We start from the raw sequence: 11,077 nt of genomic DNA, 5'->3' as shown, positions 1-11,077 counted from the left end.
ACAATTAGATGCTGAACAACAAATTATATGAGAAGGGAAACTAAGAGAAACAGAAAAGTAGAAAACTTACAAATGAGCGCTTGACGTAAGCCCAAGTACCAGTTATTGCAGCTAAAAACTCCATGAGGACTGAGGCTGTGACTGCCTTTTACGGCTGTATCCTCAGGAGTACGTAGAAGACATGTAATAAACATTTGCTGAAAGAATAAACTGCAACAAAATAATAGCCCCTTTTTTTACTACCTGTTTAAAACATCTTTTCTGTTTATAGGAATGGACTTAGAAAAAAGTTGAGGGCTCTTATCAGAAGAGGCCCGTCCTAATCAGTCAGTCTGCACACATCCACAGGCTGTGTGGAACCAATTTTGTGGCTGTTATTCCTCTGCCAGAGTGATTCTCACTAAAAGATATGCTCATGGCATAAAATGGGAAAAACAAATTACAAAACATTAATCTGCATAAAGTTTTGTTTTTTCATAATATACTTTCCCCATTTGTTTGCTATTTTAAAAAAGAAAACCTTGAGGCTTTAGATTCCCATTTTAGTGACAGTGAAAGTGAGGGGTGGTTGTGTTGTGTCCAAGATGACACTCTGGCAGTTGGATCAAGGACTCAAATCCAATTATTCTAGCTCTAAACTCTGTAATTAATATTTAAAATGGTCAGGTTTTACAAATACAAAATATATCAAACCTATGAACCTTCAATATGAAAGAATTAGATTACAATCTTATCTCTATCAAGTCTGTTTAAATTTTAAAACTATGTTTCTATAATTACAAATAACTTACAATTAATAAAAGGAAAAAAAAAACCACCGTGGAAGATGAAGTCTCAACTGTCCTTTTTGCTTTGCATAGAGAATTATTTACATCCCAGACAACCAAAAGATAAATGGTAAAAATAACAAACGGTTACATGTTTTCAATTAATTTATTTTAGAAAAATGAAGATTTACAATTGGTGCCTTAAGGCAGGATATCATGAATTCAACGAGTTAGTAACACAAACTTTCAAAACCCTTTATAGATTAGTCCAAAGTAGAAAATTATTTTTTGCCCACTCTTGGACTCAGACACATTCAGAAAAAATATATATTTATAAAAATAAAATGGCAAACCTAATCCCACCAATTAATTGATAGTCTTAACATCCTACACTTGTTTATTTGAACACTCTCTATATAAAAAGAATAGCTGAGTGATTTTCCCTGTCCTACTTCCATATCATGTGAAGCAAAGATGAAAATATTTAAATTACTTTCTGCAAAATCAAAACCCCAAAGCCCCTGAAACAAAACACAAGAAATATCAACAAGAACAAATATCCACTGAATGAAAACAATATAGCTAATTGTTTTACTATTCATATAGACCCATCCTTCAGCCGCTAGACATTTGGCTCTTCACGTTATTTCTAACTCAGATACCAGGGAGCACTATGTATAAAGAAGCAAGTGAAAACTCCAGGTCTAATCCACCTAAGTTTCAGATATAGAGAAATATTAACGTATACAATGAAACAAAAAGGACGGCAAGCTATAATGAGGTGCGCTGCTCCATGAAAACATGCACTTTCTCTCTTTGAAATATCTTTAAAAACTGTCTGAGCACCAGATTCAGCAACAGCAAGCATCTAGCATCTTGAATATTAGAAGTCAGAAACAGAACTTTATTGCCACTGAAAGAGAAGGCAAAACTCCAACTTACTGAAGGGTATTCCCCCTATTGATATGTAATCACAGTGAGATTCATCACTGAATTAGGATGATATCTATGTTCTTCTACAAGATTCATTAAGAAACCTTCCTTTATTTTGAAGTAATTTTTCCTAAAACGAAAACAGCATTTCTAGTAAACGCTGATATCACATTGAGGGGAAAACCATACTACTGAGCAAAAACTTTCAACTGGTTTTGTGAGGATATTGTGACAATATCCTAAAGTAGAGACAAGTAAAAAGCAAAATTTTAATAAAAAAAAAATTATTCACTTACAAACCATCTACATTTTTTGTTTCCCAAATAGACACATTTTGAAAACACAAATAAGAATATGGGGCAACAGTATAGTGTTGTGAAAAAAGATAACAGAGAACTAAGGCATTAATTTATAGACAAGAAAATCTCGAAATACAAAGAACACTGGACTTTGTTGATACATATTAAGCTTTGCTCCTTTTTTTTTCTTTTCCCTGTTTTGGTCTTTAATTTATAGGTGTGCTTGACAAAAGACAAAACCATGCAGATAACAGACATCTGTTAGTGATAAACATGAAGAAAGAAGCCATGACATTTTTACAGCTTCCTCCTGCCACTGGTAGTGGCTAAGCTGTAACTTCCCTACCAGGCCGAGACTAACGTGCGGCATCTGTATTTAGCTAAGCTTTTCACAGCTGCAAAATAAGCTTGACTGCTGCCAACATTAATATCTATTTTCCAAAAGACTGTCTCATTACTCTTTAGAGAGAAATTTCCTTGTTAAATTAACAGCATTTATCTCCAGTTTCCATTTAAGAATAACATTTCATTCTAGTATTTCGTGAAATTTCCTGGGACTGCATACGTGCTTCATTTATAAAAATGATAATAATGGGGCGCCCAACATCAAGAACAAGTAATGACTACATACTAAAAGGTACGAGAGAGCAATTCCTCGTAACTCCTTAGGACAAAGGCACAAGAGCCTCAGGTTAGTAGTGATCAGCTTGGCATCAGAAATAGCCCCAGGCTGCCCTGGGGACCACAGCCCTAAACAGCCTCACTATCAGGACCATGAATTACATAGTTTTAAAGTGATGAAACATTTAAAAATGTTTCATAACTCAATGAATAACCACCCAGATTATAGTCACTTAATAAAAATCCTAAACTTAGCTAAAATGAAGGTCTCAAACATAAACTAATCTACCATAAACATACCACATGTTATTTAAAAGATACCAGTTTTTGTACATAACTTGGGATAGAATGCCTATGTTATTCCGTTATGGAGAGAAGATGAGAGGTCATTAGCTGAAATGGATAACAACGGGGAGGACGGAGAAGGTAACTGGCAGATGTCTTTAATCACTGGACATGAAGTTTCTTTAACAGGCTGATTATGCCACTCATTACTCATTATGAACACAGACACGCCCATAATATTACATAACAGATGTATGTCAATAAATTTCATATGTGTATATGTATGTGTGTATGTGTATATATAGATATACATACACACACACTAGATTATAAATTACTATAAAGTTACCATACCATAAAATAAAAACATGATATATATTACTTTTTAAAAAGCAGCAGGAGCTTTTTACCAAAGAAAAAATTTTAGACGAAATCCCAATATATAAAACAGAGAAATAAAAGTATGCTGTTCTGGCTAAAGCAGTGTAGGGGTGACAGAGACCCCCCTCCCTTCCTGCAGTGTTGGCTGAGACACCTTCTCAGTGTCCAGGGCATCATTTGAAATCACTGATCCAAGTAAATCCTGTTTCTGCTGCAAAGATTAAACATAAGACTATTTTTTTTTCCCACGATATAGGCCCGTATGAAAGTTTTATAATGTAACTGAGTATAAAGGTAAAAAGTAACATTTCCTCTCCTTTAAAAATAACAAAATAAAATCACTATGCTGTATAAAACCAAATTATTTTATCTCATAATCTTAATTTGATCCTTGGAAAAAGTTATTAGTTCTCCTTAAAGTGCCTAAATTTTAAAGACTTAATTTTGTCCATATAAATCTTATCCAAAACATGAGGAGAATGGATGGTAGGAGGTGGAGGTGTTATTTTTCTCTATCACACACGTATCTTCTACCTGCCTGGCCAATTTAAATATTCTGCCCAAGAATCTTAATTTTGTCACAGAATATTCAGATAGAGAAACATGCAAATAGAACTGATCTGGTAGAACAACATCTATAAGGTAAACTTTGATGGAGTGTTTTGATTTTGTTTGTTTTAGACAAACGTTTCATCTCTTTGCTCCAAACATCTCCCCATTTACGGAAGGACTATTTTATAACCCATGCAGTTGATGTCAGCAAAATACAAACACCGTGTTCTCTTCTGTAAAGGTCATGATTAAATGTCTAAATTCAATGAATAGACTCTTTAATAATTTGAAATCCTATGAAATATTTTATCTTGGTAAAGTCTCAGTCTTTCTTCTTTTCTAACACATCTTTGGGTTCTTGCACTGCAGGCGCCAGAGAGTCCCCACTCCTGGGCTCCTGTTTTTCTTTGCTCTCTTCTACCGGTTCTGGGCTTTCCGTCTCACTTCTGGACACTTCATACCGTTCTTCTATGTAACCTCCGTCTGTGTCAGCCGTGTAGATGCCGTAGCACATGATGCTGATGACACCCAGTGGCAGGCCAAAGAGAAAGCAGCCCATAAGTGGAGAGCTCTTGAATATAGACTGTGGAAAGATAGTTACATCCCTCATTTGTATTCTGATATAAAAAGCACAAATGAATTTAAAACCACTACAGATTTCTTCCTCTTGCTGCCATCCAACTTGCTTTTAGTTCCAGTGAATCAATGTCAATATTTCCGTTGTGACTATCACGTGAAAGGCCCTTTAGAAAGTTTATACCCATGTATGTGTGTATGTATAACCAGCTATTGGCAGCAGAAAAAGGCACCAAGTTGTCCACTACTTTTCAAAAGATGTTTATTTTTCTCACATTAATCACAAAGGTCTCTTTTGAGATGGCAATTATGTGCCAAGAGCTGTACAGTTATATCCTGGCTATAGGAATCTGCTATGGAGAAGGGTGGTTATTGACCATATAATATTCTCTTCACATAACATTTTTAACAATTTTTTACTTGTCTGGTTAGTAGTAAACCAACATTAACTTAATAATTTCCCTCAGTTTATATACTGTCTCCTCGGCTCCCAGAAAAGTAAAAGCAATTTAACTGAATAGGTTTTGCAACTATAATATATTCTATGGATTGTGACTATAACTCTTGAGAACTAAATAGACAAGTTCAGAGGAGAGCAGGGTCACTTTGGATTGAGATAATGGAAAAAGGCATCACAGAATAAAGGTGTTTTGAGGCAGAAATGTAAGCGTAAGAACAAGGCAGGCCAGGGTACAGTGTGAGCTCAAAGACTGAGGAGGAGAATATGTGAGACGGACAGAGAATTGTGAGGGGCATCACAGGAAAAGGGAAGGAAAGTGATCAGAACTGATTATTTTAGTGGTACTAATTAGGCAGAGGACTGGAGGCGGGGCAAGAGGAAGTGTGAAGACCAAGTGGAGGCTAGGGCAGCAGCCACACATAATGGGATAAGGGCCCAATCCACAGAAAGAAGGTCACTGACATACTGAAGGATGCACGGAGTAACTGATGAGTTATTAGCGTGACTTTACTTCCCACCAACAGAAGAAGGTTGGCTCTGTTTTGCTTTTGCCGTAATGAACGAAAATACCCGTGGAGGAGCTCAAGATAGACAACCAGAACTAAGTGTAAGGCTCCAACAAATTTAGGGCTGCCCTGCAGTCAGGCTGACTGACAGTGGAAGCTGGGATCGTAAGAGAGATTTCTTAGAGTTCTCAGCAAGAAGGCTTCAGATCCAAGGGCTGAAAAGGGCAGGAGGAGGAAAGAAACTCTGAAAAACACTTTAAGTCATGCTATCAGGTTCAGTGATTCTGAATTCCAGTTAACTCACCAATCATACAGAAATGAATAATTGGAGAAACTTAATATCCACCTGATTAGTACCTTTTCTTAACGTAAATATGTACTAGTTCTTATCTTGCAAGTTAAGAATATGTACTTTTACCGAATCCTTTGAAATTCCAGGTTTTACCTTAGTTAGACATAACCTATATACCGATATAGTCTCAATTATTAGTGACACTAAACACACTGTCACAACTTACCACAATAGTAGATTTGGCATCAAATACTATTCTTTTCAATCTCTGCAAAATGCTATCCCCTCCTTGGGCCTTAAATTTAACAAGAAAAAAACAACTGTTATTTCAGTACTATTATTTCATTTTTCTGTTAGATAATCTTACAATTGCAGGTCAAGAGTTGACTACAAAAGATTACACCGAGCACCTGAAAGAGCCACGGAGTAAATATTTACTGGTTTCTCTGTCCCACCCTCCTTCTGCTCTTGTATGAACACAGTCTGACTCTCCTCTGAAAATGCATCCTCCCTGGTCACAGTCCAAGCAGACCCACCCAAGTGCCGGCCTGCCCAGCTTTTCAGTTTAGCTGAGAGTGTTACAGTTGCTGCAGGATATCCTCACTGTCCTGCAGGGAAAGTCTCTCCGATGATGAAACCCAAAGAGAAAAAAGTGCTGGAAGGCAGAGGGAGAAAAATTCCTGATGAAAATCCATCAGATCCCTGCATTCGGCCATGCCTGAAGTCTGGCTCATTCCTGGAATTTCACTAACTTACAAATAGAAGGGTTCTCACTCATACAGGTGAGCATCATTTCAACAAGTGTTATTTTCATAAATATAAAATTCCTACTATGTGATTAAGAGTGTTTCCAAAGAAGAAATACTTGTTACTCTGTGAGGCAACTTTCAAATAGTTTGTGTAAAGCTGAAACAAGTCTCGCAAAGTAATAATTACACTTCACAAAAGCACTGAAGTCTCTTCTCTTATCTTATTCTAGTATATTGAATTAAGATGCATGTTGGCCACAACCTGCTGAAGTGATTTCATGACCCTCTAATACGGGCTACAACCCAGTTTGAAAAACACTGCAATATGGTTTACAGAAAAAAACAGTTAAGATTCTCCATTCATCATTTCTGAGAAATATTTTGTAGGATTATATTTGGAACACTCCACTGGGGCTGGTTTTAAATACATTTCCTGATCTTTTAAGAAACTGTGGTGCTATTCACAGGTTTTTTTAGAAAACCAATCCAAGTAACTTAATGCAATTGTATTCTTGAATCCAGAGAGGTACTAAGAGTCAGGAAGTTCACTATCGGATAGCTCTGTACCCTGCAGACCTCTTAGCATCCCTAGCCCGACTCTAAATGCCAGTAACACCTCCCCGCATCACTATGACAACCTATGTCCTCCAAATAACATTCCACCCATTAGCAGCCTCTGCCACTTAGGTCCTGGGGAAGGTGACTCTGCGTATCATGTGAGAGAAGCAAGGATGGAGGCCTGCCCCTCACCCCGGGTGATGGCCGACTCTTTCTTTCAGAATCAGAAGAAAATAACTCATTTCTCCTCCACCTCCTCCCATCACCCCATTGCAATTAAAGCAAAAACTCACATCTACTGTGCCATCCAAAACATTATTAATGAACTGGACCATGTCTTCTGCCTTCTTAATCTGTCTATCTAGTAAAAAGTACTGTTGGTTTGAAGTATTCAGTACAACCACAGTTGGGACTTTTAATTCACTGAAAATAGAAAAACAAAGAAATCAAGATACATGTTAAACACAGAGACAACAAATATTCTGATACTTATTTGAATTATATCTAAATAACTAGACGTGCAAAAGGAGGGAGCTATAATAGCTTTGCCTTCCTTTGTTTACATAAAGAAAAATTCAAATTGTGCATCAATTTAAAAAATAGCTAAATTAACATTTATGAAAACTATTAGTATACAACATCAGACAAAAGAGTATTCACGATCAATCCTAAGGATAAAAATTATTATGTAAGAAGTATCAATTTCTGGGCAATATAATTCCTGGCCACAAGTTTATCTTAAATACCATCACTTTAATTATATACAGCCCACCTCAGTTAAAGGGCATTCAGGCAGCTAGAGAAGGAACAGCATGGTCTCCAGAGTTACACTGCCTGTGTTCGGATCTGATGCTTTCCCAAAACTTTGTTTAAGTCTAATACTTTTCATTTATAAATGAATAAAGGTGTGGGGGGGCAGGGTACCTATCTTGCTACAGAAGTTAAATGAGAAAATTCAAGTTAAATATCCAGCACATTCCTTGTATCAATACATCATATACATTCAATAAATACTATTCCAAATCCTCTGAACGCCCACTACCCTATGGTATAATCACCCCATCCTCTTGGGTGCTTCAGTGATATACTAGACGTCAATTCAGTTTGCAGACAAAAACCATAATATTACTAATGTGTCATTTACTTCAAATAATTTTTTATCCCTTCAAGAATAGGGTTTTGCGTAATCATAAAAAGGTGCTTAATTCTGTATGCCACCTACATTATCAATTTATGGTTATTCATATCTATATGAATGTATTATGCAAAAGCACAAAACTCTACAGTAGAAACAATTTACAGCACTGTATTATCACCACATAAGTAACTGGGTCCAGGAGGTTGCTTTCTTGTTTATAATTCTCTATCCCTCCCCACACCACGTCCTTCTCTCATTGAGGCAAAACATGATCCCTGATGTTGGGCTCAGCCGTGTGGTTTGGCCAATGGGAAGGCACAGAAATGACTGAAGCAGAGGCTTGAAATGTGCTTGCCTTCTTGTGTTTCTGCTATTGCCATGAGAAGAACATCCCCCAGGAAAATATCCCTCCAGGGTCAAGGACATGGAAGACACGTAGGGTAGACCTGGACCTAACTGGCAGCTTGGAGCCACGTCTGGCTGTACCCGGCTAAGGTTAGCCAAGCCCAGACGAGTGAGAGAGAATAAAGGATTGCTGTTTTATGCCACTGGGTATCAGGGTGTTTTGTTATCCAGTATTATTGTTAGGCAATAATTAACTGTAACTAAAAAACAATCTTAGCTTCATTCTTGTTTATAAAAACATGAGACAACTTTTTAACTTATAGTAGTTTAGTTATCATATTGCATCAGTAGCAAAATTCTATTTTTATGGAATGAAGTAGAACCTGGTCTTCCTATAAAAAATCTTATGAAAAAGTTAAATACACAGCTGAACTAGAAACAATTTGTTCTGAAATAATTCCATCTGAATAACGATGAAAAATAGCACCTCATCCTATTCCCTCTTAACTATACTCACAAAAATCAAACACAAAGTAATTTAATAGACCAAAGGTCTGAGAGTACCCTGTTTACTTTGAGAAAAAGTAAAAAACATCGTCAACACTACAGTGTTAACTATCTTATATAATATCACGTATTTGCCCTAAGTTAAAAACTTTTAGGCGTCAATACTTATTAAATTCTACTAATTTATGTGTCAATACTGATCTTACAGTAGTTAGGAGATTTTGCAGTAAGAGAGATCTGCATTTGAGGACTGGATCTCTTTGACTTACTTGCTGAGCATCCTTTGGCTTATTATTTAACTTCCTTGAGTTTCTTCTAAGAAATTTCAATTTCCTCATCTATATAAAATGGAAATAACAGTACTTATACCTTACTGAGTTAGTGTAAAAGTCAGAAAACATACATTGACAACTCAGTACAGTGTTGGTCACAGGGTAAGTGCTCGTTAAGGACTTTCGATTATTATATAGCCATCATTATATGCCTTCTGTCTTCTCTCAAAAAAAAAGCCAAGTATGAATTTTAAAAAAAAACAAACAATAAGAGGTTGGTGGTAGAGATTATTGTTCTCTGACCATAACTGCAGCAAAACTTCTATCTCACAACTCACATTAGAAATAATACTCATGAAGGAATGTCCATCCATCTCTAGAAATTCTGAATATTATCCTGAATCAAGGAGTTATTTATCAGATGCAAACTGCTTTGGCCTCTTGCCCAAAATGTTTTACTGCATCACTTTATTGGCTTGCCTCCAAGGACATTATAAATGGTTGTATCGAAGTCCCTACTATATATACTGTAAAGGTTCTATTAAAAATAAATTTCTATTATAATGTGCCCCCCCTTTATGAGATTATATAGCATAGCAATTTCTCTTAGGTTTCTACAAGGTCAGCCATACTCCTATAAGCAACAGTTATTCTACAGGGGACGGGAAATGTATAAACAATGTTTTTCTACTTTGTCTTGAGTATTAAAAATTCAAATTGTTTAAGTACCTTTAGTAATTGTATAGATCCTTTATTTTATTTCCCTTTGTCTTGATTTCTTCATTATATATTACATCTGGTACTGTATGTCTTCGGTAAACCCTCTCAAATTCTTATTGGAATAAGGATAATGAATTGATTATAAATGAATAAAGGTACTTTACTTCGTAATTTTAGGCTCTTACCTGAAAATTATGAATGTTATTCTGGGTTTATGAGTTGGTAAAGCTCTGGAGGGCTTCCGCCATCTTCACGTCCAGGCTATTTTAAGACCCATTTTCCAAACACTCTTGTGTTTGCTATTACACTCTGCCTGAAATAACCTCGCTGCATTCTTCATTCAGCTACTTCTCATTCTTTAGACTCTCCCTTAATTACCAGCTCTTGTGGCAAGCGTTTCCTGAGCCCCTGCGCCTTGCTGTGCATTTTGGTGTGGCTGGGTCTCTCCGTGCTTCCAGAGCTCCGTACCACACAGGCCTTCCCACACAGTGCTGGAGTCACCGTGCTGTTTCACCCAGCAGACCGTGAGCATCTGAAGACAGGGCCTCTATAATTTACTCATTTTTTTGCATCAACAGTGCAATGCCAAACACAGTGTGTGACTTACAGCAAATATTCACTAAACGTCCGCTGAACAGAGTAGGCTTTTATTTGAAACTTATTAATTCAGTATAGGTCTGGTAAATGTTTTCTAATATCAACTTTCTGAAGTGACAAATCAGATCTTTACATCATAAGCATAATCAATATTATATTAGAGCTGCAAAGTTTTCCTATGAACTTACTTTAGTCTGTTAAATTCTTCTAGAATAGCAATGAATTCTTAAATGCTAAAAATTTTCTACTTAAGCTACATTTATTCATTAAAACTGAACTTAGGGTTCATATTAAACAGAAACTACAAAGTTTACAAGTTTTTGAATGATGTTTTCCTTCCAAAATACTATAAATTGTCAACATTAAATTGGGAGGTTTTTTTTTAGTATAGAGAACTTTAAAGTTTAATAAGTTTCAAATACAGATTTAAAAACTAAAGTAAATATTTAATGGGAGAATATCTGCATTAGCATATACAAAGGTTTGCTTTTTTCAGCTATTAGTCCTGCCTGTCTCTGA

The 11,077-nt window shown here is 36.2% G+C and overlaps 1 protein-coding gene across 2 annotated transcripts in view; it reads right to left on the bottom strand.

Moving 5' to 3' along the window:
- Nucleotides 1-919: 919 nt before the first annotated feature.
- The window catches only part of TMX3 (thioredoxin related transmembrane protein 3), a 44,300-nt gene continuing 34,142 nt past the window's right edge, over nt 920-11,077 (bottom strand). For both annotated transcript variants that reach the window (XM_082853579.1, XM_082853580.1), the window contains 3 exons: nt 7,273-7,402; nt 5,899-5,967; nt 920-4,421 (listed from right to left, as the gene is read on the bottom strand). In XM_082853579.1, the coding sequence (XP_082709705.1) occupies nt 4,161-4,421; nt 5,899-5,967; nt 7,273-7,402 (460 nt within the window). In that variant the 3' untranslated portion in view covers nt 920-4,160. The remainder of the gene's footprint in view (nt 4,422-5,898; nt 5,968-7,272; nt 7,403-11,077) is intronic.

The sequence above is a fragment of the Leucopleurus acutus genome (genome assembly GCF_964270905.1).
Source record: "Leucopleurus acutus genome assembly, chromosome: 13".
NCBI classification, from domain to species: Eukaryota; Metazoa; Chordata; class Mammalia; order Artiodactyla; family Delphinidae; genus Leucopleurus; species Leucopleurus acutus.
Note: the sequence above shows the minus strand (reverse complement) of the source record. Positions and strands in the feature narration are given on the sequence as shown.